At 39.5% G+C, this 27,802-nt stretch overlaps 1 protein-coding gene across 1 annotated transcript in view; it reads right to left on the bottom strand.

Moving 5' to 3' along the window:
- Positions 1-27,802, bottom strand: part of MYO3A (myosin IIIA) — a 189,836-nt gene that overhangs the window by 69,202 nt on the left and 92,832 nt on the right. Inside the window, exons 10-19 of the mRNA XM_045007383.1 lie at positions 22,200-22,299; positions 19,770-19,886; positions 18,798-18,902; positions 18,613-18,696; positions 17,101-17,303; positions 13,879-13,977; positions 13,664-13,778; positions 8,655-8,781; positions 7,582-7,792; positions 6,292-6,439 (exon numbers count right to left, since the gene is read on the bottom strand). Coding sequence (XP_044863318.1) covers positions 6,292-6,439; positions 7,582-7,792; positions 8,655-8,781; positions 13,664-13,778; positions 13,879-13,977; positions 17,101-17,303; positions 18,613-18,696; positions 18,798-18,902; positions 19,770-19,886; positions 22,200-22,299 — 1,309 coding nt within the window. The remainder of the gene's footprint in view (positions 1-6,291; positions 6,440-7,581; positions 7,793-8,654; positions 8,782-13,663; positions 13,779-13,878; positions 13,978-17,100; positions 17,304-18,612; positions 18,697-18,797; positions 18,903-19,769; positions 19,887-22,199; positions 22,300-27,802) is intronic.

Here is a 27,802-nt window from a genome sequence, read left to right as displayed (position 1 = left end):
CCAGATTTCCTATTTCTTACCTTTAGATTAGAAAAATTCCCCTCTCGCAGTTGCCATACAATTAGTCATGTGTAGAGATGGCGTGAACAGCTACTGTAAGACTGAGTACGTCCTCAGTCTGTGGATGTGCTGAACTAACACATTCCCTGGATCCTTGGCCACATCCCCTCTCTGGCCAGTGACTTCAGCTTTTGGGGCTTTACTAATTGGGTCCATGCTCCCCAGCAGAGTAGTTTTGTGGACATCTTGCACTGCTGTGATCCTCTCACCCCTGGCTAGACTTGCTGCCAATAAGATGATGTGCATCTGGTGATCCATCGGCAGAATCCAGGAGTGAATTTGGCCCACTATTTGCAGAGAATTAAAAAAAATGTTCCTCAAAATAAAGAGGCAGCACTTATCCCAGTCTTCATTTCTTCCACTCAGAAAGCCTGGGGAAGAGACAAGCCTTACACTGTGCCTGTAAGGTTAACAAATGGAGTCTGCTAGACTGGTGGGAAAAGTGAAGCTCAGAATTGAAGACCTTCCTCTCAGAATGCCTTGCTATCAGCCCCACATGGTTACATCTAGGGACTGTTAGCCCAAGTGCCTGACTGACCTCAATTTCCATGGCAGCTCATGGAAAGAGAATTGCGGTCTCATATAAACAGGAATGAAACAAGCCACTTAAAGGAAGAATTAGATTTGTACCTTATTTACATACAGTGCCACAGATGTGCAATAATATGTACAAAAATATAGGTGGATACTTCCCTGTTATGAAGAGCTTACAATGCACATGGAGGAGGAGCTGTTTTTCAGATGGATGTATGTTCATATGTAATAACATTTTTCAGTTTTGAAATTTATTTCAGAGCTCATTAAATATGCCAGCGGGACACTGCTAAAAATGCTAAAAACCAAAGCCCAAGTCATTTAATCTTTCTGTGCATGTGTTTCCCTAGCTGAAAAATGGAGATAATGATACTTCTTCCTTCCTTTGATGTCTAATGATGAAAAGCACTATATAAGAGCTACGTTATCATTATGATCATCAGCCCTAGTTATTATCCCTGGAACTGGTACAGCATAGGCAAAGGCAGCACAGACTACCCCAGAAATGTGCCACCTCCATCAGCGTAGGAATAATTTAGCCTTCCATGTTCATTCATTTATTGGCTTCATTTCTCAGATTGCCAAAAAGCAAGCCACTTAAGTCAATCGTGGTGTTGGTTTTTGTTATGAAGACGCCTGTTCAGTGGGAACTAGACTAAGACCAACCCACTTGACCTAGGCCACCAACCACACAGAGATATGTTCCATTTCAACCACTTTGACCTGGTATGAAGTTGTTCAAATAATCTGGGGAAGAGAGAAGGACTCATATTGACAAGGCTGCACTCCTTTCTTTAGAAGAATGAAGAGAGAAAAACTGTATTGTTTAATTTTGTACAACATAGTAATAAGTGCGATATAAAAGCCTAAGATAGAAGGGAAATACTCCCACAGATGTTTATAGACCCAACCACCATTCAGTCCCGTCATATTTTTCATTTGCAAATTGATAAATGTATTCCATTAATTATCTAGGATTATAATTTAAAAGGAAACCACACACATGCACACAAAACCACTAAGGATTCACAGTCAAAAAACAATGCTATTCACATTTTACAAAAGCTATGCTGGCACATTGCTTTATGCCAAAATTCAGTTGGCTGTAAGCATTCTGGAGGTTCGGAACTCAAAGAGTTGGAGGATTCTAAATGGTCCATGATTACATTATTTATTTCTCCCCCTCTGAATATCTTAAATGACAAATGAAAGTTGTAGAGCAGATGTGCCTATCATAGCTTAAATGTGTTTAGGAAATGTTACAGAAATTATGGGAGTTCAATGTGCAAAACAAAGCAACACTATACACACAAAGGAAATCACAGACATTTATAAAGATTTACAGTATGCTGACTCCTGAAGAAAGGGATATCGTAAACGTCAGTTAACAATCAGAGCATATCATATCAGTGCTAAACTTAGCAGATCCCATACAATTAACATTTAAGATGCTGAACCACCTACTTTCTACATGATTGTTCTTGTGACATGGAACTGAAGCAATGTGCATGTCCCAAGCAGGGGAGAAGGGGATGTGTTATAATGGCCATTAATTATATTGTGAACTGTCCTTGAGCAACAGCCTTGCAATCAGTGACAACCTTATACTAAGATCACACTAGTCACTTCCTGGGTTTAAAATGATAGGGTTTGATACCCAACTTTGCACTAATTTTTAGCTGTAGAGTTAGTTATGCATCACTTCAGCAGTAGCCCCAGAGACTACTTTGAATACCCTGCAAGATAATGTAATGAAGCTTGCTATAGGATCAGGCCTGTTCTGATCCCCTTTTAAATGTGGCACACACAAAACCAGAAGGAAACTCACACACACAAGCTTATTAAACTAAGGGTAAGTCTACACTATGAAGTTAGGTTGATTTTATAGAAGTCGATTTTTAGAAATTGATTTTATACAATTGATTGCGTACGTCCACACTAAGTGCATTAAGTCGGTGGAGTGCGTCCTCACTACTGTGGCTAGCATCGACTATCCCACAGTTCCCGCAGTCTCCGCTACCCATTGGAATTCTGGATTAAGCGCCCAATGCCTGATGGGGCAAAACATTGTCGTGGGTGGTTTCGGGTACATGTCATCAATCGCCTTCCCCTCCATGAAAGCAATGGCGGATAATCGTTTCACGCCTTTTTTCCTGGGTTACCCATGCAGACGCCGTAGCACGGCAAGCATGGAGCCCGCTCAGCTCACCGTCACCGCTGCTGTTGCGAGCTGGAGGCTTCTGCCTCAGGCTGCTCTCTCAGCTGGTAGCACTGCGCAGTCGCACCTACCCCAGCCTACCCCTTACTCCCATGGCTCATGAAGCCTGGACAGTAGTAAGGAGCAGTTCAACTATAGGCTAAGCAAGTACAGAATGGTGGTAGAATGTGCCTTTAGATGTTTAAAAGCTTGCTGGTGCTATTGGTCAGACCTCAGTGCAACTAACATTCCCACTGTTATTGCTGCTTGCTGTGTGCTCCATAATATCTGTGAGAGTAAGGGGGAGATGTTTATGGTGGGGTGGGAGGTTGAGGCAAATTGCCTGGTGTCCAATTTTGAGCAGCCAGACACCAGGGCGATTAGAAGAGCACAGCAAGGCATGCTGCGCATCAGAGAGCCTTTGAAAACCAGTTTCATGATTGGCCAGGCTTCGGTGTGACAATTGTGTGTGTTTCTCCTTGATGCAAACCCTCCCTCTTTGTTGATTTTAATTCCCTGTAAGCAAACCACCCTCTCCCCTTTGAAATATAGTAACTATTGTTTTGAAACCATGCATTCTTTCTTTATTAATTAAAAAAAAAGAGATAACAGACAAGGTAGCCTGGGTGGAGTGGGGTGGAGGGAAGGACAAGGCCACATTGCTTATTGTAGCCACACTAAAAATCAAACTGCTTGAATGACAGCCTTCTGTTGCTTGGCAATCCTCTGGAGTGGAGTGGCTGGGTGCCCGGAGCCTTCCCCCCGCGTTCTTGGGCATCTGGGTGAGGAGGCTATGAAACATGGGGAGGAGGGTAGGCGGTTATACAGTGGATGCAGCGGGAGTCTGTGCTCTTGTTGGCTTTCCTGCAGCTCCAAGAGATGCTTCATCATGTCCGTTTGCTCCCCCAACAGACACTTCGTCATCTGTTTGCTCCCCCATTAGCCTCACCATCACGTCCTGCCTCCGCTCTTCACACTCACTTAATTCTTTCCGGGCCTCTGCCACTGAATGCCTCCATGCATTAAGCTGTGCCCTATCAGTGCAGGAGGACTGCATGAGCTCAGAAAACATGTCATCGTGAGTGCGTTTTTTTCGCCTTCTAATCTGCGATAACCTCAGGGATGGAGATGATAGGGGAAGTGTAGAAACATTCGATACTCTACGATTCTGGGGGGGACTGTATGGTCACCTGTGCTGCTGAGTTTGCCACGCTGACCAAACAGGAAATGAAATTCAAAAGTTCCTGGGGCTTTTCCTGTGTACCTGCCTAGTGCATCGGAGCTCAAGTGTGCTGTCCAGAGCGGTCACAATGGAGCACTCTGGGATAGCTCCCAGAAGCCAATACCATTGATTTGTGTCCGCGCTACTCCAAATTCAGTGGAGCCCAAGGCAAGGTAAGCACATTAAAGGTGGGTAGTAAAGAAGATGGAGAGAGAGACTGAGAACCTTTGTGTCTGAGCACACCCTAGGACATGGATGTCTGTCAACTGCAAAGCCCTTTGTCCTGCAGTGAACAGAATGATGGTTCAATGCTAATTACAGAAGCGTCTGTGTTAAATAGCTGAGGAGCATCTGCTGTGGAAATTCCGTGTTTGGCTACAAAATTTCTCTTCTTTTATGGCTTTTCTACACTTGATAGTTAACACAGATTAAGGTAGGATATGAATTTAAAGTGCAGTGGTTTTTCTGAATAACTCCATGTGTGGACACTCTTATTCCAGAAAGAAGTGTAGCCTCGTTATCATTTCCCCAGATGTTGGCTTTTTAATACAGGGAAGTGGCAGATAATGGTTGGCTTCTTTGGTGGACTGAGCTTTGTTGCCTGAGAGTATTACTATTGTGACTGATGCATGGAGTTATTCCAGGGTGGGTGATAGAGCCTCCTTTCACATGATTTTTAAACTGCTTAGAATAAGAGTGTCTACACATGGCATTAATTAGGAACAGTTAATCAAGGACAAGCCCTTCCATATGGTAGACAAGCCCTTACATATGGTGGAATGTACTAGTAGTTGCACATTCTGCATGTTTTAATCTGCAGGGCAGACAATGGCTTTAAGACTTCTTTAATAGTTAATTTTCACATTGCTTTCTAGCATACATTTTCTAGTTATACTTCTAGAAGTTTATTAACCAAGATCTTAAAAAAAACCCTTTGAGTCAATATACAAAGAAGCAGCTGTTCTTTGTATACTGTTCCAATCTGCTGCTGTTCTCTCTTCACACGGTGGCCATTAAACCCGTTAAGACCCCAGAGGCAGCAGTAGCCAACTACTCAGACTTCTGTGATCTACATCTTGGGTGCATCTGGAGGCTTTGGCACCAAAACTGTTGAAGTGGTTGCCACAGACAAAGTCAAACCATCTTTGGCTTAGAGGAGTCCAAGACAAAAGATGATCCTTCTGGTGTAACTGGAAAATCTTTTTCATGAAGATATACAATCACTCCCAAAAGGCTACATCTAACTCCACATGATTGTGTTGCCTTTGAAATAATTGGAAACTATCAAATATGTTTGCCATAAAGTACTATTTTCCTTTTATTTATACACAAACATATGAGAGAGAGAGAGAGAGAGAGAGAGATTTTCCCAAACTTACATCTCTATTATCTACAAAACCAACAATGATTAACAGTTTGGGCAAAACCCTGCATTAGTATTAGTAATTAAAAATTATGAGGGTGGGTGACAAAATGCTTTTCAAAAATATACATCTGAAATTTCATCCAATAATGCAGAGAAAGTATCTTTTCACTCTCTAAACCTAAAATGCGAGGGTTGATTACCCAGGACATGCAGTATTGGGCAGTACTTCTGTTTTTTGTTGAAACATGTTTGCTCAAATAAGAGAATTAATTGGCTAGCAATTTAAAACTGTTTAACTTAATTTTCATTTAATCCTTGTATAAACTCCTTATGGTCTTTTTACAGTTTTTCTACTGACCTTTCAAGTTCATTAGCTTTCGTAATTACAACACCTAATTTTTCCTCCATCTTTTAAATCAAATTATATAGTGTAATCAAAGTAAATCTTCCATCAGTTGGTTTAGGAGAACAAATTCCTAAATGAGATCCAAATAATTGCAATTATTCTGATTTTTATTATTGGAATTCAATGTTAGAAAGCTTATTAGCATGCTATTAGGAAAGTCATTCTTCAAAAAATATGTACTATTTGGCATTTCTGCTTTTTGCTGTTGAACCATAAATTACATAGTGCATATTATTCCTCAACAAAACAACAATGCATTTGAATCAAACCAATTATTTCTGTGCTCTGTTGCCTAGAAACTGTAAATTTGAAGTTTAATGCATTTTAGATGGACATTTAAATTACAAATAGCAATCCAACAGTTCTTCACATAATGTATAGACAGAAAGCAGTCTGTTACAGACTACTATTCTGTGCTTCTTAAGAAGAAAGAAGAGTTTAGCTTTTTTGGGTCAAATATTTTATGTTCAGCGCTACTAAGCTTGATAAAATATCCCCAAACCTACCTGTTCCCAGGCAAATACATGTTGATTGAAGTAGAACTGAATCTGTTCATTGGCAATGTTGATACACAGTTGTTCGAAAGAATTTTTTTTGAAATTTTCGAAGCCAAAGATATCAAGAATCCCAATGTTCAATCCATCATCATTTTCGCTGAAAAAAGAATTTAAAAAGCTCTTCATATTATTATCTCCATTATTTTACATAATACCTAACTTCATTATTGTTTCAAGAAAATAAATAATGGGCCAAATTTATCACTGACCCTGGGAGTTACATAAGGATGAATTTTGTCCAATCAGATAAATCTTAATAGAATGATCAATTCTAATATGCAATACAATAGTACATGTAAATCTAAGGATGACTGTATGTGTCAAACATGATTTATTTACTGTAAGTGTGGATAAACTCAGCTGGCAAAGACAAGCAGGATTTCCAATTTTAGGTTTAAACTAATATTAAATACATTTAAGCCTATCACGAAAAAAAAAACAGACTATGGTTCACAAGTGACACACAGTTGCTCTTTGTTCCTATGGTAATAAAATAGGCTTGTAATTAGATACTAGGTATTTCTTCCCTCAGATTATTTGCTCACAATGCTTAGGGCTGACTTTTCAAAATAGATTGTCTGCAGAGAGGCCCCTACATTCATTTTTATGCACCTATATACCTGTTTTAAATATTAAGATTAAAATAGTTTAAATTTGAAATGAGGTGCATGCAACAGGTATTTAGAAGCCTAGCTTTAGGCACTTAAGTATGAAAATTTGACCTTACACTATCATAATATATATAAATACTTAATAATAATAAGAAGAACACCAGAAGGATGGATGCAAATGAGATCAGAATGTGGCCTAATTAATCTACAGATGAATGGCAGTGTTGGCCCTAAGTGTTATGAGTAAATCATCTAAAGCAAAAATATCTGTTACATAACTCCAGTAGGTTTACTCCTAATTTACATGGGAATAACTGAGATCAGAATTTCACCCAGTTAATCTTTAGAGAAATGCCAAGATGCCAGTATTACAGCTATTTACTGTATGTCTATTGCATACTACTAATGAAAAAAATGTATACGATCAGAAATTATTAGCATAGGTATAAAAGTTATCAGATGAAGGAAGGATTTATAAGAGCTAAATGTTACAGATCTGAACAAGCTAATGAAATATATATCATGACTATTCTGTGTCCAGATGTTCTATGAAGTATATAGAACATGTAGTTACATAAATCATACATTGCAAAGACAGAATTTTTCTACTGGAAAAATGTCCCTTTACCTTAAAAGTTTGTCTGGCTTGAGTAAAGTATTGATGCGATTGACTATCCAACTAAAGAGACGCCCATATAATGCTTTGGCCATGGCATCTCTGACATCAATAGCTTTTTCCACGGTGTTGGGAAGGATAATGGTTTCCCCTCGAGTCACCACGCAGTAGGAGGTGAGAGCTTCTTGCAGTTCATCTGACTGAATGCACAGCAAGGAAGCACCTAGAAAGTGAACAGATTTACTATTAAGACACACATAATCCACAGGTATATTTTTGGAGGAAGGAGATATTTCTTAATTTCTAAGGGTTAGATTGTAAAGTACAATGTGTCCTGAATATGGGGCTGAGTGGAATTGTGCTGCCCTAAGAGCAGATGAAGGACTCAGTCATAATCTGTAGCTAATTCCCCTCTTGCTCCAGGGTGGGGAAGTCATGTGCACCACCCCTTTCCCAGGTGCAGATTACTTTCCCTTAAGTGACAGCTCAGCCATGCTGGCCAATGTGCTGGGGACAGCATCAAGGCTCCACCCTCTCTCCAACCATTAGAATCATAGATGATTTGGGTTGGAAGAGACCTCAGGAGGTCATCTAGTCCAACCCCTTACTCCCCCTCATTCATACAGGAGGGGGAGTAGCAGCTTCCCTGTGGATGCTTTTCCACTGTAAACCCATTGTGACCCACAAGGCAGGTAGCCCAGCTCTACTGTAGGAGGTAGAGCTGGTAAAAAAATAAAATTCAAAATTTTTATGACATTTTTCACAAAAAGTTTAAATGTTGACAAAAATCATGAAAATTCCATTTTGCTTTGCAGACATCCCCAGTAACAGTCACGCTATCTGAATAAACTATGTGGATGGACACAAAAAGTAAATAATTTGTACACACATAAATATGAAAAAAACCCTTCTTTTTACATTTTTATTAATATGGATTTGGCATGAATTGAATTGTTGTATTTTAATTAGTCTTGCAAAATTTCCATCTGAATACAGTTTTTATAGATAAATCTAATGTGATAAAATCTCCTGCCTGCTAAAACATTACAGAATTTTAATCTTAAATCAAAGAAAAGAGAACTCACAATTCTCAAGTGCGACTGGATTGGAAATATTGCTCTTGTCAATCGTGTGCTCGGATACCACTGAAGAAAACTCAATGTTACCCACATTTAAAATTGCAGCAAGAATACTGTACACACTGCCAAGTTCCTGAAAAGGAGATTAAAAATGTAGCTATTTATAGTCTTACATTTGGTACCTTAGGCTGCAATAACAGGTATTCTATACCTCTTTTCCATATCTTGAAGATAAGCATCTGTACTGGGCCTTAACATGTTGCTATTGACTGCCTCCTCATTTATAGTGGAGCCTGGACTGCCCTGGAGCACACACAGCTGAACAGGAGTCACTGGGTGACCAGATTGATGATTGTCAGCCGATACACATGAGATCTCATTTTAGTAAATTGATGCAATTGCCTGACAAGGTTGAGAACTCCTGCTCAGGACAAGTACAGTTAAATTAGCCATAGTATTTTCATCACACTCTCCTCTCTCTATCAGTACGACCAAAGCACCCCTATCCTTGAACCACTTCAGAGGCTTCCTCTCTGACATCTAATTCAAGCTCTTTGTTCTCACTTTCAAGGTCCTTCACAATCTTTATCTCCATCTCTATTTTTGCTCTCATTGCCTCTTACTCTCCTCACTCTGTGTTCAGTCCTCTTGCTTTACGATTCCCTTTTCTCACTCCATGCCTTCTAGCACTCTGCCTCCCAAGCTTGGAGCAGTCTCATTCTTCTTGTCCACCATACACTCTCATCCAGAATACATCTATCCCATTCTTCTCATACCATACTCTAGTGCTAGTCCCCAGGGGATGCCTGGCACCAAATAGGGGGCAAGGACGAGGTGGGAACGTGGCCTAACCCCACTTCTGCAATAGCTTAGAACTGGATTAGCATGCAGGGAGGAGCAGGCTGCATCCCATAAAGGGATGTCATAGTGGTTGTGTTTCTCCCTCTGTGCACCAGAGAGTTCAGGAGCAACTCCATACCACCCCTTGCTGTGCCTGAAGGCATGATCTAGTCCTAAGGCTGGAAGCTTCTTGGAACAAAGAATGAGTTTTACAACAGGTTGAATCCTGTGCCCACTGAAGTCAATGGAAACAGTGCTTCACTAGGAGAAGAATCAGACACTATATAGCCCTGATTCAGGGAAGCACTTATGCAGGTCCTTAAGCTCATCCATATTCAGGATAACACTTTAAACACACACTTCATTTTAAGCATGTGCCTAAATCCCATTGTTTTCAAGTTAAGCATGTGCTTAAGTGCTGTCCTGAATAGGGATTTTTTCCTGATCTGGGGCCAATGTTTGTAATCACAATGTAAATTTTAGGTGACATACATAGTACGTGACCTTAAATAATAATGAATTATAAGTAAAACTGTAATAGTAATAGATAAAGTAATGCTTTCCTTGTGGTTTTGGCTTTGATCTAGCTGTAAACTTGAATACCCATCTCCATATTTGGTGATTTCTTATCATTTTCTAAGCAGAGTCAGCCAGTTTTAGTTTCTGTAATGTAGACTAGGGTTAAAGCAGAATTTGGGGCTATTATTTTTCTTAAGGATGCAGAGTATTGGACAAGCATTTTATCAGATGGGCTACTCATCACTCCACAGCATTTTATATCATAATATTTTGTAACATGCTGGCATCAATTATTCAGATAAAATCCTTAATTATCTTTAATTGCTCAAAAATATTTGATCTTATTTTCAACACTTTCAGAACTGAATCTAGCACAAATCCAATACTTAATGAAAATGAATTATTTCAGTTACTCCAAAGCCAACTAAAAATCTCATTCTAAAAATTATTCTTAGGATGATTGGCACACAGTATGTATGTTTGTAAAGTGATTATTCTCATTTCAAGCCTAAGAATGTGGAGGAAATTCAAAGAAATGGATATCTTGACTTTTGCCATTATGTTGTATAATGGGTATAGCAACGGACATTTCTGTGCCCTTTTCAAGTAGGTGTTAAATCTGGTTGATCTGTCTAGTACAGAATGATTATTGTGCACCCCAGGCAGTCCTTGCCTCTTATTTTTGTCATGCAGTCTTAAGTAAAAGAGTGTGGGTTTAGGACAGAGAGCAAAGTATAGAGTATGTAGTTACCATTACAGCATGCTAGCCAGTTTAAAAGAGAGATTTCATAAAAACATGTTGGCTCCATTTTAATCAGAATGCACAAGACTATGTTCAGGACTCCGGTTAATAGAACAAGAATTGTGGCTATATAGAGAAACTCCTCTGTGCACCATGATGAAATGTCAAAGGTTAGGGGTACATTATTGCACCTTTCCATGGAGGAGCCTCTTTCTGATGCAGCATCTTTTTCTAGACAAAAAGTAGCAGTCTCTGTGCATACAGAGCTTGATTCCTGGCATATAGCCACAGTTCTGCAAAGGGTATGGCGTGGAGACACACAGCCCCAGTGGCAGTGCAGGGAGATATTATGCCTGGAAAAGGTACAATGATTCCAGGAGCTCATGGGAGCGCTGGGAACCACCACTGCTGTGTCACACTTCAAGAGAGTGCAGTATCCACTCCCCTCTGTACCCAGCCTTCTCTGCTAGCTGGGGTGGAAGTGGGTCAGACAAGAGCCCCACCCTCTTTTGAGAGGCTACCACTTTCACGAGGAATAGCCCCATGGAGTCCTTCATAGGAGGCTCAACAAGCAAGGAAGACTCTTTATGCCTCTCCTTCCCCATCCACTCAGAAACTAAGCACACCCTGTCCCACAACCTTCTGCAAAGTGACCAGAAGATGCATGCTGGCACTGTGCATAGTGTCGCCAATCACATTTCTCAGTAGACTTCCAAAATATCAGAAGTGACACCTCCTCTTTTGGGCCATATCGGGTCATTGCTATATGCAGGTGATGCTCTTATCAATCAAAATGAATGTTTAAGCACGGGGAACAGGAACAGGCTGGTGTAACTGCATAGTACACTTCATGCCCCACAAGGTCCTGTCATGAGGGTGGCTCTGCTGATGACAGTTCTGCAACGTTCACATTCATGTAGGTCAGTTCTGAAGATATGGAAGTCCTGCTGACAGGAAATTTTGGGGCCTTACCATCTGTTATACAGTGCTGGAGTTGTGAATAAGTGTCAAAAGGAAAAAGAAGAGAACGGACTTGAGAAAAAAAGATGAAAATTCAGGTTCACTGCTAAAAGGTTTCATCTGCTTTGGCTATATAGGTTTGCAGCAAGGTAGGTAATGGGCCTGATTGAAAGTTTTCTGTCAAAAAAAATTTCCAGCAGAAAATGCATTTTTGAGTAAATGATTTTTTTGGCAAAAGTGTCCACTTCCCATTGAAAAAATTGATTTTTTTTGTCAAAAAATCGATGTCTAAAAATGAAATATTTGGATTCTGAAATGCCACTTCAGTGCCTCATGGGAGTTGTAGTTAAGGTATCTCATGCTCCCATTCTCCTTTACGTGACAGGCTCTTCAGTCAGACTTCATCTCCCATGATTCCATATAACTGCCATAATGTATCACCTCCCTCAAGAGGGGAAACTACAGTGCATGATGGGAGATACTTTTGATACTTATTGACAACTCCAGTGTCATAAAACAGCAGTCAATGCTGTTTCTGATTTTAATATTTTTTGCAAACAATTCAAAAATTTCCATGGAAAAAAAGCTGCAGTAATAAAGAAATACATCATTAATGGCAAAACAGCAAGGAACGTATTATTAAAACATAGGGGAAAAGGTTTATACACATTTCTTCATAGCTAAAATATCACCCTTAATGATGGCATAGTGAATGTTAACACGTCATCAGCCATATATATCTTTCCTGTCCAAACTAGATCTGTGAAAAATCTCACACTTGGAATTGTAGAAAACTCTCAGATTTTCTTTTGTAAACTAGTATTCTATTTTTATAGACTTGACTCTTTTTAGTACCTCCTTCCTGTTGGACTTGGCTTCCAGGACTAGGCACCGACAGTGTTATGCACAGTATGCTGAGAAATATTAATAACCATGAATAGCAACATTATAATGCAGTTTCTCTCATGGTACATGAAATTCCTTGTTTCAAAGCAGCTGATGAAGGGAGACTTTAAAAAGAAACAGGCTGATATTTATTGTAATTATACCTGGTACAGGCTTACAAGAGAGAACCAGTGGCCTGCACATCCGTGAAAAGAGACAATGAGAAAGAAGAATGGATTAAATTAGTGGTCATTGACAGGGGTGGCTCCAGGCACCAGTGCAGCACACATGTGCCTGGGGGGGCGGCGTGCCGGTCGTCACGAGGGCAGCAGTCAGGGAGCCTTCGGGAGCGTATCTGCGGCTTCGGCGGAAATTTGGCGGCGGGTACGCCGAACGCACGGGATCAGTAGATCACCCGCAGAACCGCTGCCGAATCTGCGTGGCCAGCGGACCTCCCACAGAAATGCCGCCGAAGGCACCCTGACTGCCATGCTTGGGGCGGCAAAAACATAGAGCTGCCCCCGGTCATTTATAAGACTCACCCTGACATGACAGGTTTGATCCGCTCAATGCATTTCAACTATCCTTGCCAAAGGCTCCTTATTTCAAACTCTAATTAAAAAAGTGAATAAAGCTTACACTAACCAGGCTAAAATTATAGGCTTATTAATAGTTACAAACATTATTTTCTATGCACTTATTTTGTAAATAACTTTTTTCAAATTGTTTTTTCAAACAGTGGCTGTGTTATGGCCACTGATTTTATAGTACTGTTCACTAATAATACTTTCTTAGTATATAGAGCCTTAAAAACTTTTAAAATAATTAAAATATGTAACAATATAATGACAAACTGACAACGGAATATCCAAAAATGTCTAAGAATCATAGCCAAAGTGAGCAATATAATGAAGGAAACTGGTTGTATTTTTAGCCAAAATGAGAAAAATAGTGAAGGAAATTAGTTATATTCTTTCTATGCATTTTCCCTTTATTACCTCTTGTCACAGAAAGAAGCATAGAAATGTTATAAAAAAATGAAAAAGATTGAAATGTTATCAGCACTCACCTCCATTGTAAAACCTATGACTTTGAAGCACTGCTCAATTAATTCAAACTGAGACTTATAGAAATTGTTGTTCATAAAATCTTGAGCTGTTCGGAGATGTTCATTTTGCAGATACCTGAAAGGGTTGAGGAACGAAGGGTTATAATCCGAATGCGGTTGAGCCAACGACAACGTATTCCTTAGAAATCAATTTATGTAAAAAGAAACTGTGTTACCTGGGTGGCTTATACTCTGGCAGTTTATAATGTGCCAGTTTTTTCTTTTCTGCTAAACCAGCATAAATGTAATAAAAAATATGGAAATTTCTCTCTCCCCTGAAACAACAAAAGCAATTATTTGTTTGAGTATCAAAGTTGTACTGCTAGATTTATTGATGGCATTATTGCTATTGTTAAACATACTAGATCTTCAGCTGCTGTAAATTGACATGGCTCTATTGAAGTCAATGGAGTTCCATCAGTTTATACCTGCTGAGTACTTGGTGCAGTGATTTTAAGTAGCTCCATCTTTTTCTGTGCAAGCTTTTCTTGTGTCATATCTACCAATGCAGATGATGTAGAAGCAGCTAAATGCGGCATTGTGCACTGTGGTGTTTGATACAATAAGTAAATACTGGGTCAGATCTTGGAAATTGCCCACAACCTTAGTAAACTAACTGTGCCCAGAGGAACTCTGTTCAAATCTTCCCTCCCAGGCAGAGCGGCATTCTCACTATGGGTTTGATCCTGCAAGGTTCTCTGAGATCTGACCGATTCAGAAAAGGATTTAAGCACATGTGTAAATTTAAGCACATTCTACTGACATATCCTGTTTAAGTGATCCCACTGACCTCATCACAAATCAGCAAGCCCAGGGAAAAAGTTCAAAACAAGCCATTATTTTAGGGGGAAAAGCTGATTTTATTCTGAAAAATCCAAGATTCTATAACTGAAGTTCGATTGGGGAAAAATTGTTTCCTAAAACTGGACCAAACTTTAAACTGTGTATTTGCTAAATCAGCTCAGAAGAAACACAGGTAGCCATTTGTGTTACATAGGTACTTCAGGTAACAAGCTCCTACAGAATCGAAACACTTTTAGTTTTAGTCAGTGAGGGAAATATTAAAATTAGAGTCGGGGGCAAGATTTCCCTGTGCCAAGTTCTAACCTTTTGCCATTAATTATTATTAATGACAAAAAAAATCTACTAAAATATTTTTTTGTACTTTAATGTACTATATGTGAAAACAAACAGCTGATATTGTACAGGAATTTACTTTCATATGAATTTATTCTATGAAGTGTTGTTTAATTTCTCTATCATTTGTTATTTTATTACACACACACACACAAACACACACACACACACACACACACACACACTTAACAAATATATATGTGTACTTGGTTCATACTCCTGTATAAGCAAAATTATATTAGACTCTCCAGGATTTAACCAAATATTATGCATACAAGTTACGTTACTAAGGGGAAATTAAAGGAAAAGTAATCCAAACAATATACTTAACATATTAAGGGCTTAATTTAAACTAGGGCTGTCAAATGATTAAAAAAATTAATTGTGATTAATCGTGCAATTAATCTGACTGTTAATAATACAATACTATTTATTTAATTTTTTTTGATGTTTTCTACATTTTCAAATATATTGAGTTCAATTACAACACAGAATACAAAGTGTACAGTGCTCACATTATATCTGCATTGTAAAAAATAAAACTATTTTTCAATTCACATAATACAAGAACTGTAGTGCAATCTCTTTATCATGAAAGTTGAACTTACAAATGTAAAATTATGTACAAAAAACCTGCATTCAAAGATAAAAAATGTAAAATTTTAGAAAGTTCACTCAGTCCTACTTCTTGTGCAGCCAATCGCTCAGACAAACAAGTTTGTTTACATTTGCAGGAGATGATGCTGCTCACTTCTTGTTTATAATGTCATTTGAAAGTGAGAACAGATGTTCTCATGGCACTGTTGTGGACAGTGTTGCAAGATATTTACGTGCCAGATGCGCTAAAGATTCATATGTCTCTTCATGCTTCACTCACTATTCCAGGGGGCATGTGTCCATGCTGATAACGGGTTCTGCTCGATAACAATCCAAAGCAGTGTGGACTGCTGTGTATTCATATTAATTATCTGAGTCAGAAGCCATCAGAAGAAGGTTGATTTTCTTTTTTGGTGCTTTGGGTTTTGTACTTTCCACATTGGAATGTGGCTCTTTTAAGACTTCTGAAAACATGCTCCACACCTCGTTCAGCTCAGATTTTGGAAGGCACTTCAAATTCTTAAACCTTGGGTCGAGTGCTGTAGCTATCTTTAGAAATCTCACATTGGTACCTTCTTTGCGTTTTGTCAAATCAGCTGTGAAGGTGTTCTTAAAATGCACAACATGTGCTGAGTCATCACTGAAACGGCTATAACATGAAATATATGGCAGACTGCAAGTTAAACAGAGCAGGGGACATACATTTCTCCCCCAAGGAATTCAGTCACAAATTTAATTAACACTTTTTTTAAACGAGTGTTATCAGCATGGAAGCATGTCTTCTGGAATGGTGGCCAAAGCATAAAGGGGAATATGAATGTTTAGCATATCTGACATGTAAATACCTTGCAATGCTGCCTACAAAAGTGCCACGCAAACACTTGTTCTCACTTTCTGGTGACATTGTAAATAAGAAGTGGGCAGCATTATCTCCTGTAAATGTAAACAAACTTGTTTGTCTTAGCTATGGGCTGAAGAAGAAGTAGGACTGAGTGGACCTGTAGGCTCTGAAGTTTTACATGGTTTTGTTTTTGAGTAAGTTGAACTTTCACGACAAAGAGAGTGCACTACAGTACTTGTATGAGGTGAATTGAAAACTACTATTTCTTTTATCATTTTTACAGTGCAAATATTTGTAATAAAAAAATACACTGATTTCAATTACAACACAGAATACAGTATATATGAAAATGTAGAAAAACATCTGAAGTATTTAATGAATTTCAAATTGGTATTCTATTGTTTAACAGTGCGATTAAAACCTGGATTAATCGTGATAATTTTTTTTAATCATGATTAATTTTTTGAGTTAATCGCATGAATTAACTGTGATTAATCAACAACCCTAAATTAAACCCAAATAAGGAAATGCAGAGTTAAAAGTATTAGAATATCTTTAGTCCTGCCCACATACGTTTATCCTTTTTGCTATACAATATATGCAAGAATCTTTTTAAAAACAGACCTGTTTAAATAAACCAGACTGTAATAAAATATACTGTAAGCTATTTTAATTTAAGTTATACCTTAGAACCTAGCAACCTCTTGTTTATTTGAAAGAAAAAAACCTTGATAATCTTATACTTGAATATGATAAAAGATTTCCCACATTTCACACCTGCTTTGTTTACTTTAAAATGGGTCGATTGTTCCTTTTTACTTACACAGCCTGATGGACAACTCTGGATTTTTCAAGGAGGTATTCTGAAATTTGAGCTCCTACTACAGTTCCTCCACAAGTGAATTTCATTTCTAAGTACTTTCCAAATCTGCTGGAGTTATCATTGATAATAGTGCCTGCATTTCCAAATGCCTCTACAAGATTGTTCACTTGGAGTATCTTCTCCTGGAGAGTCCTATTATTAGCCTAGATATAAATACCAACATACAGAAAAGTTATTGCTTAAAACATTCTCAAGAATAATACCAAAATAACTTTTCAAATGGGTCTTTCCATTTACATCTGGTATTGAGAGTTATTGTTTGTTTATTCTGTGTACTTCTGGAATCTTTATTTAGGTATCACAATAAACATCAGATCTCTGTATTGAGAAAGAATTCCCTTCCTTCTTTTTTTCTCCTGCACCTATGGACAAAGCCTTTTTCCTTGCCCACACAGGCCCCAATTCAGCAAGGTTCTTAAACACATACCCAGCTTTAAGCATATCAATACAGTACTTAGGTAATGGGACTGCGACGTGCTTAAAGCTAGGGATTGCCTAAGTACCTTACTGTACTGTACTTACCTTAACTTTTATCCATCCAACTATCCATCCCGGGTTTTTATACCTCACCAATCACCATGGTAAAGGAACACCTCAGACTGTTTTACTGTATGCTTGAAACAAGGGCTTAAGACGTAGAGTGAAATCCTGGATTCACTGATCTCAGTGGGAGTCAATGGCATAATTCCCAATTACTTCAGTGGGGCCAAGAATTCACCCATGCACTCATTTTCAGCACAGTCTTCGTGTTTTCACTCTTCTCTTAATATTGGGCCAATTATTTTCCCCATTAGATACCCATCTTCCTACTGTTATTCTAAGGAGGATACTCCTGCAGGCTTAAGAAGACATCCTATTGCAGTGACCTTTACTTGCTTAATGTGCCACTGCTCACTGCACCCATCCTTTAATATGCAAAACTCTCAAGATGTGACCCAAATTCAGGCATACTTGTGATTTGCTTTAAGGAGCCAAACCATCAAGTCACCCTTTCTGGTCTGAATCATATGGAAAGACAGTGACACTGACAACAATCCACTGCTTAAGTGAGGTGAGCATGTCAAAAGGTGAAACAGAATCCTACATGGTACATTTTGGGAAAATTTAGTCCCTAAGGCAGACAATTGCCCAAGAAGGGTAAAACTTTCACTGTGCTGTGTAATATTTTACAGCATTCCAATATTGTTTCCAAGTGGACTAAGGCAGGCTTGAGCTGGGGAAGGCACATCATCCCCTCTCTGACACTGGAAAGGTTGTCCGGAGAAGGTAATATTGTCCTGGGCCACATCACTGTTTCCACATCTTACCCTCAACCCTCCGCTAGCAGATTCCAATGCAGACTTAGGGTATTTGTAGTCTGTAAGAAATACTGCAGGTTTGAGATTATGTTCCAATCTGTTCAGGTTTCAGGCTTTAGAGAGACTTGTGGGAGCACCCACTTTAAAAACATACCTTTCCCAAGACTGTGAGCTGCTGAACCAGGAGGTGGGCACTCTGCGTCTTGCCAGCTCCACTTTCCCCAGAAATGACAATACACTGAAGAAGAAGACAAGAGCAGAAGTCCATTTGTTCTCATTGCATCCCTCTCAGCAAAGGGTATGACACATAAATCTGATTGTGTAAATAAATACCTTTACCTGATGCGAGTTGTATGTTACCATGGATTGGTATACAATGTCAGCCACAGCAAAGATGTGGGGAGGATTGGCAGTCCGCTTTGCTCCAATATACAGTTTGGAATGCTGAGGGTCAGAACACTGCAAATGTTTTCTGAGTTCCTTTAATATCTATTTTTGTATTATTTTATCATGTTTTCATTATATTTCTTCATAAAGATTATTAATTATTATTATTATACTGTGGACCAATGGATCCTTTGTATTATATTTTAAATACTATTAAAAAGGAACTGGTATACTTTGAAATCTCATCATACCTTGATTATGTAAAATATGAAATCAAAATAATTAGATCAAAATTTCATGTTTTCAGGCACAAAGCACTGAATTACTATTTCATACCATTTTCTTTTCATATACCCATTTAGTATTTTGGTATGTTTTAAGGTGGCAACCCTTAGCAGATGTTCTTTTCTTTACTTGCCATAACCGATAACAAACAATAACAAACTTTTATTTGATCCAGATTGTCATATCAGTCACCCATTGCACAAGTAACATCAATTACACTCGTGTACAACTGAAGTAAATGGGAGAACCAGGATCTTAGTGTGAAGCACAATGAGGAGTAACATTGGGTGGTATAAGCCTCTATCAGAAAACAAGATAAGTGGAATTTGGGGAACTTATTGTACACAGGGCTTCACTCTGCGTGTGTGTGCATGCACGTGTGTGTGCGTATAAAAAAGAGAGAGAGAGAGGGCATGAAAGACAAACTGTCTCATTTATGCTCAGGAATTCAGCATATAGGATTGAAACCATTTATATCAATATATATGCACATGTGCATGCTAGGTGATGATTTATTGATAATACTGATACTTAGATGTATTAAACATCATGAGTGGTATTGCTCAGTATTTAATATAAATTTTCAAATTTCACTGGAAATCACTACAAGAAAACACAACTGAAACTCTTTCTTCACACCTGTGCAGAATAAAGGTCTAAGTTCCTAAATGGATTGACAGCGATGAGAATGTCTCCTACATATGTGTAGATCTGATCCCTCGCATAGCTCTTCTGCAACTGCTCCGTTACTGTATTCTGTTGTAAAAAAGAATAGGAAAGTCAAGGCACATTCAAGTTAATGCTTAGAAACACATTGGTACCTTCAAACATAGTGGCATTTAGAGGCCACAATATTTTTGTATCCCCATCCCCACTGAATCACATAAATACATATCTTCAGATCATTGTATGAATACTAACTAATTAATAACACAGTAACTCAATCAATTTTATTCATTTATGACTCCCTAATCTCTCTTTTTAAACTCTCTACCCCAAGGATTCACATCATTGTTCTATGCAAAGATCACTAGACTGAATTCAGACCTGCCATTCCAAGTTCTCAGATTGTTTCTTCAGTTCTGATCATACAAACATAGAAGTCCATCTGTTTGGATCTTTCTGAAACTTTTTACACTGCACGTTTAAATGTGCACTCCTTGGAATAGGCTAAGCATCTACCAATATAAATAAATAGATACTAGTTTGAACATATTCATATATTAACACACTCTGGGATCAGCTCTTGATCTGGTCTGATGTCAGTTTTTTTACTGCCTCAGCAGTGAAAAGCAAACAGAAAGCTGCCATAAGTTGGAAGCTGATTTCCCCCGGCACAGGAAAATCCTAGGGTGGCACAATGCTGGTAAGCCAACTCTTTGCCACTTATCTCACCCCTATTTTCCAGAGAGGAAGCCAAAAAGAGGCAGAAAAGGGTGCTATGTCAAATCCTTAGCTAAGGCACCAGTTGGCTGTAGCTTGGGGTAACTTAGAGCAGTCCTTGAAGTACTCTAAGTTACACGGGATGATGTTTCAATTACCTGCTGGACCAGCATCAGGAGTGAAAAGGTTTCTTAGAGTCACCATCCCCCTAAACTGCGCTGAGTGTAAATTTGATACAGACAGTTCAATTCTCAACTGTATTTGAAAGAAGGAAAAATAGGGGGAAACTCAAGAAGCTGCAACAGGGATGGTAACATTTACTCCCACAGGAAAAACAGGATGAAAGCATTTCACGGGCTTGGAAATCTATCCTTTTTCTTGTTTTGAACCAAACCTTTCAATATACTGAATATCATCTCCTTTTATGAGCATGGCATGGCTTTCGCTGAATGGACTCCTTGGCAAACAGTAGAAATCTTACTGTCAGCATATGGCTATTCTGAATGTAAAGAAATGTTTGGATGTGAGCTCTACCCATTGGATGAATAGCCTTGATTAGCTAATTAATGGGACAGTTGCTCAGCTAATGTTTGTACAGTGCTTTGACGATGTACAGCACTCTATAAGGGCTGTTATCACTATGCAGTGCTCACAGTATGTCTACCGAAGAGCCAAGTTCAGGGCTCACTAATGGTTGATGTGTCAGTGAAGTTTAATTTTCAGATGGAGATTATGAATTTTATTCTCTTGTGTAGCAGTCCCTGAACCATTCAGCAGAGCAACACTGGCATTTCATCCACATCCACCCACTGCCTCTGAACTGCAGGTAAAACATTGTGGCCTGATTATTCTCTTTCCCATACACACTAGTATAAATCTGAGGTAACTCCACTGATGAAAATGGAGTTGCACTATTGTCAAGCTAGAGAAAGAGGAGATTTAAGCCCTATGATTGCATTCCCTAGCAAAAAGGAGGTAAATGGAACATGGGGAAATAACTGTTTGCACTAAGAATATTGCTAAGTAGCACCCCAGGAAGGAAAGCTTTAAAAGCAGAATTTTTGGTCACAGTGTTCTTTTCCTTCCATGTTGCTTGTCACAAAAGGGATCCACTTTTCAAACTTGGGCAAACAGCACTATTTTAAGTATCTAAAATGCTGCAAAAGTTGGTCTTATGTGGCCAGATCCTGAGCTGGTGTAAACTGGCATAGCACCATTGACTTCAATGACGCTACAGCGGTTTATGCCAGCTGAGAATCTGGCCCATGATGAAGTGTTAATATTAAGCTGGGACAACTCCAGATGAAGGTGGAAATGGATATGTTGTATCTAGAGTTGCCCCATCTTAAAGTTAAATCATCATCATGGACCAGATCCTTGGCCAGAGTAAACTGGCATGGCTCCATTGAAGTCAGTGGTGCTATGCCAATTTACACCAGCTCACAATTTTGCCCGTGAGGATGTTTCGGCATTAAGAGGGCACAACTCCAGACACAACTAATCTCATCTCTCATTCAACAATCTAGCAGAAGTCTGTCAAGTACCATGGACTACTATGTAATTAAAGTGTGAGAATGTAAGCTCATCTAAAAAATAAGGTAGGTTAATCTACAAATACAGCAGTATTTTTTGGCTCTTATCTGAACACCAGTTTCCAAGAAGATTTAAATAAATTAAATATCTTACCTCATCCAGTACCTCCAAGGTTGCTAAATCATCTACGTTCTCCTGGTCTGAGGCTAGAGACTTACTGTAGTCCCCTTTCTTAGTATGAACTCGCTCAAATCTACAAAAGAACAGATGTACACTTTTCTGATGTAAGAAAATGTTCTTTGCATCTTCAAGCTGTAGACACGTTGAGAGCAACTCCCTAAAGATATTCAAACATTCTGATGAATTGAATTCAAACAGATGAATAACCAAAATAGCAGGACAGAATATAACTTTCTACCTCAGTACCCCCGAGGTTCACTACTTAAAAATAAAGAGTTTGATCGTGCAATTGATAGCATGTGGAAAGACTGCTGGACCTGTGTAGCGCTTCATAGAGCTCAACATAAGCATAATAGTCCGTTTGTGAGTCATCAGTGGCAGGACTGGAGCCATGCTGTATAGAAAAGGTAATAAACTTATAATACCTATAGTAGCTGTGTCCTGGCAGCAGCCTGGAAAAAAAGAAAAATTACTCAAATCATTATTATGGATGGTACAAATCTGGGATCATATGATTCAATAGTATGGGAAGAATGACCACAGACAGACTCCAGAAGGAAATATATTTTTTTTAAAATTGGTGACTTGTAATTACTTAATGTTCAGTTTATGGTAGTGCCCAGAGGGACTGATCGGGAGAGAGCCCACATTGAGTGAAGTGCTGTATAAACACGAAAGTACTAGACACGGTCCTTTTCCCAAAACGTGTACAGTCTAAACAGATTTTTTTGGACTATATGGGAAAAGATTGTACAAGGGACAGAATATTTCAAAACTTCCCTTTCTTATGAGCATGACTAAACTGTTAATTTAGTAATCCTAGGAGGTTATTTTTTATTTTTAAATTGAACAAACAAATGGAAATCTACACACCATTGCAGAAATAATGAAGAAAAGCCACAAATGAATGGATCTCATACATGGGAGAAATGGCACACTGAGGAAATGGGACCCATCAACACATTAATGAGGGAGTCAACAGAGGATGCAAGGAGCAGGATTCAGATTGGGCATACGTGCCAAAAGAGAGCAGGGAAGATCAATGAATGGGAATTCAGGAGCGTAACAGCGGAGGATTACGGATGGAACTGAGTTTAAATGTCTAAGAGGGCAGCAGCAGCAAAGGTCCATGAACTGATCAGATCTCATCTCACTTTTTCATACACCATGGATAAAGGTAGAACAAAAATTGATTCTTGGGTGCGTCGGCTGCAAAGCAGAGATAAAACGGAGACTGTCCTCTGTGAGCTCGCGTTGGTAATCATCTCCATTCCAGAGAAGCCAGAGGAGGCCCTTTCATTCACTCTGATGCTGAGGTGCACGCCAGAAGACAGGAATCTACTGGGCAGCTCACCCAAAGATGGAAGAGTGGGGCGTAGCCAGCCAGTGCAATGAAGTATAGGGGGTTGCCTGGCCCCATGACAGAGGTGTGGGAAGTCAGGCACCCACTTAGCAATGATAATGTTAAAGGGGAGTCCCAATACCTGGGGAAAGCTTGGAGGAGATTCTGGGATGGAGGTAAGCAAATTGTACTATGCCGGGTCTGTGCAACTTCATAGATCTGGGCTCAGGTTCTGACAAAACTTTTCACACAGCTTAATTAGAAGCATTTGGGCAACCTGAACTCCTAACATGCACAGGCTTCAACCCAAACTCTTAACATGCCTAAGGCAGAAGGAACTGGTTATATCCAGGAACTGGTCTAGCGTAGTGTCTAGCAAGAGTGCATTGGTGCTTGTACACAGCTGCTTGTAAATCCCTGGAGAGGGCGCTTTATACAGTCTCTCCAGGCTATTCAGCATTCAAGTCACAAACTCACTCTGCATGCGTGTATACATTTCATTTAGCATTACACTGAAGTTCAATTGAGCATAATGACTATTTTCTGAGGGCGAGCGCACGAGCAGCCCTGGTGCTGGCACAAGGGCTAGTGGAGAGGCAAGCAGCTTTTCCACCTTGTGCAGGAGCCAGCCACAACTACAGCATTTGCACGCTCTCCAGCACAAGGGCAGGAGGTGAACGCCCTCCACAGCTGAGAAATTCTGACTGTTTCTTCACCAGCTAGTTTAGTGGCTTGTGAAATTAAGTCTATTAATTCTGAGATAATGGACACAAACTGTGCCATCAGTGAAAATCACCATATACTTAACTGAAACATACAGAGTACTCCATGCTTCAAGCCAGACTGCACCAGTAAAAGCACAGCCCTGTATTGAAATCAGTGCTCTAGAGGGTAACATCCTGGGGAGCACAAGATTTATGCTACTCCTTTGGAGGCTGGGATATAATAAAAGTCCAATCTGTTTTTCCTACTGATATTCAGAACCCTGTAGGCCATCATCAAACCGTCAATCAGCTGCATGGGAAAGATATGAGTTTCCCAAGTCCTTTGTAACTGTCTTGAAGGTTTCACCACAGCAGGGCACAAAATGGCCCATGATTTTTTAGCTGCATTTAAAACACTCTGAAGCTGAAAACATGTAAGAATAATGGCATGCAGCACCCAGATGATCGATCTGAAGATGTAACTACACTTCTCATGGAACGGATATTTTCTGCAATACATTCCCCTTCTGCATGGAGACTCTTGTGTAGTAATAATTGCCCTAGTCATACCTGCTCTGCTATTATAATATTATGAAGACAGTTTTGGTTTTGTGTGTCATGTTATACTGAATATGATGTGAAAATATTAAAACTTAATTATAATGCTCGTCCTTCCAATGTCTGCTGATGCTTGACTTCGTTTTCTTGACTATCTACACGATGTTATTGCATCCAGGGGCAAAATCTGTAATTAATAATAACCACAATAATAAAAATAAAATAAAAAAGGTTTCATGTAAGTACCCTGTAATACACTACACTTGTGTTTAAATACCTCCAACATTCTTTACAGATTCATACAGAAAGTGCTTTATTTTCAGCAAAACATAATTTGTCCTATTAAATTGGTACACTTGAAGCCGCATACTTTGTGCAACTACATGAAGGTCATTTTGTTCTTTAGAATACATATCTGACATCACTGCGGTTTTGATGAAGACTGCAAATGCACACATGAAGAAAATATGCGGCAACTGACAATGTTTTATTAAACTACATAAAGTTCTATTTTTTCCATTGCCCAAGGAGCACCCAAGGCAAAACCTTATGTCAATTCACGTTTTCCATTTCTGGTGTAACTATTACTCACTGCATGTTGCTAGGGTTTTAAAAAAATCGTACTGAATATTGGAAAGCGTGATGTGCCTCTGGATTTGTTTCCAGCACTGTATTTCATTCACCCTATGAGGTTAGCAGGTGAATTGCTGTAGGAGAGAGAAAAATCCCCCCACTCACAGAGAATTTTATGTCCCTCCCCCTCAACATTTTTATCTGATTTTCCTTTTGGAAAATTGGTCTTTATCATTGCCACTGTAATGGTGGTTAATTTATATAAAAAGGGAAGAGGGAAATCCACAGATTCCCATGTGATCCTGTTTGGCTGACATCCTGAGAATTGTATAGCTTGTTAAGCCACATTATACTATTCATTTCCCATATATACCTGAGAGACAGATTTGCAGAACACAAAATATTTTCCTGCTTTGCTGCCAAAGGGCACAGACATCCCTCGAGGGCAGTTATACAGTTTCACTTCCTCAAACTCCAACCGCCTCCCAGCCACATCAGCACTGAATTTTTGTTATCATGCACATGGACACAGGAACCTAGTTATTTTGGTTCACAATGTTCAGTTCCGAATTCTTTGTTGTAGGCATAAATCCCATAGCCATGTTTAACAAGCAACTGAAGAAACTAAAGGCCAGAAACATCAACCGAATATGGAGAAGAAAAGGAGTCAAGGCAGCATTGCTGCTCTTCATTCCCCCACCCTGTCTACAAGATTGAATGAAAATAAAATGAGGCCACTGGAAGCTTTTTTTAAAAAAACCTGTCTGAATGTATTTAAGTGATTTCTGATGGTTTCAAAAATAGTGTAAAAATAGTGTGATTCATTATGCCCTATTGAACTTCTCCACCATTTGTGAGGTAGTGAAACGTAAACAAAATAAAATACCTTAGCTAGTGTGGAAAATTCAAACCCAAGCAAAGAATTTTAAAAGACTAAAAAAATCCTGGCATTAACATAAGGTATGAAGAAGACATTAAAATAGTAAAAATACATTTTTCCAAAGGTATTAACACTTGTAGGCCTCTGAGCAACTAACAAATGATAACTAAAAGCAAAATGTACTAACCGGCAGCATAAACATTGAAACCACTGGGGCTTCTATTTTTCTGACTGTTAACACAGGGGGCCACATAATGCAAATGGAAAAAAGACAACCATACGGGCAATATTAATGCACATTCCTCTTAATTTCCAGTCCTGCTCTGCAGCACAGCACTACAAATGGCACAGTGGGTTCTTCTCTTTATTGTTCTCAGGACTTGGTCATGCTTTGTATGCACAGCCCCACATTAGGAGTGGTGGTGGAAAGCTCCAGGAGCTTGTGGTAAAAGGAGAGAGTGGGACCCAAGTGGAAGGAGTGGTGGGCATAGGGGTGATGCTACTGGTGAGGAGTGGTTGGAGTAGATTCCTCCCAGAGCTCCTTGACATGCAGGAGAAACATCCTGCTTCTGCTTGCCTCCAAGGGATGCACTATTCTCTCTCACAGTGCTCTGGGCCTGTTCCACAGGCAGGGGTGGAAGGAGACAGGGATCACAGTCCTGCCTCCTATGGAGAAATGTGTGTCCTAGGAGTGCATGGAAGGAACCTAATGAAAGCCATGCAGTGGGGGTGGGGAGGTTGAGAGACTCTTGGAGCTTTCCTGAAACCCACACAAAGGTCAGTCACAACCTGCAAGAACCCTGAGGTAGCCAGTTTGGTAGCACAGTGAGACTGTAAAGCCATCCTGAGTAGCACAAAGGGTTGAGAATCTGGCCATGTGCGGTTTGGACATACAGATTCCTGCAACAGCAGCATGACTGTCTTCATATTGAAAGGCAATATTATACAGGGCCGCCCGGGGGGAGGGGGGAAGTGGGAGGGGAGAATTTGCCCCAGGCCCCGGGCCCTGCAGGGGCCCCCACGAGAATACAGTATTCTATAATATTGCAACTTTTTTTTTTATGGAAGGGGCCCCCGAAATTGCTTTGCCCCAGGCCCCCTGTATCCTCTGGGCAGCCCTGATATTATACAGGAAGAGAGCGCTGAAAACCCACCTATCCATTACAAAACTCCATACCCACTAGCCAAGTGACCTGTGATAAACTTTGGTATTTTCCTAAACTTCAAAGGGGACAGAGGAGATACCATATTGCTGCAGTTACTGGGAGCCATAATACTGTGTTGTTAATAACGCTTACCAGAGCAGTCCCTTTTATTTATTTCATAAAGCATGCCCTGCAGAAAGTTTCTTGGGATATCAACAAATATATAGCAAGGAAATAAACACACTATCCAATGTCAACTAAATCCAGCCTCTTCAGCACCTGTTCACTCCACCTTTGGGAAAGGATCGAGTATACAGGTACACTTTCTATCAAAGGCTCCCATTACCACATTATCTCAGCGCAATCTTTAGTGC

This window comes from Mauremys mutica, chromosome 2 (genome assembly GCF_020497125.1).
Source record: "Mauremys mutica isolate MM-2020 ecotype Southern chromosome 2, ASM2049712v1, whole genome shotgun sequence".
NCBI classification, from domain to species: domain Eukaryota; kingdom Metazoa; phylum Chordata; order Testudines; family Geoemydidae; genus Mauremys; species Mauremys mutica.
This window is presented reverse-complemented; position numbering and strand designations above follow the sequence as displayed.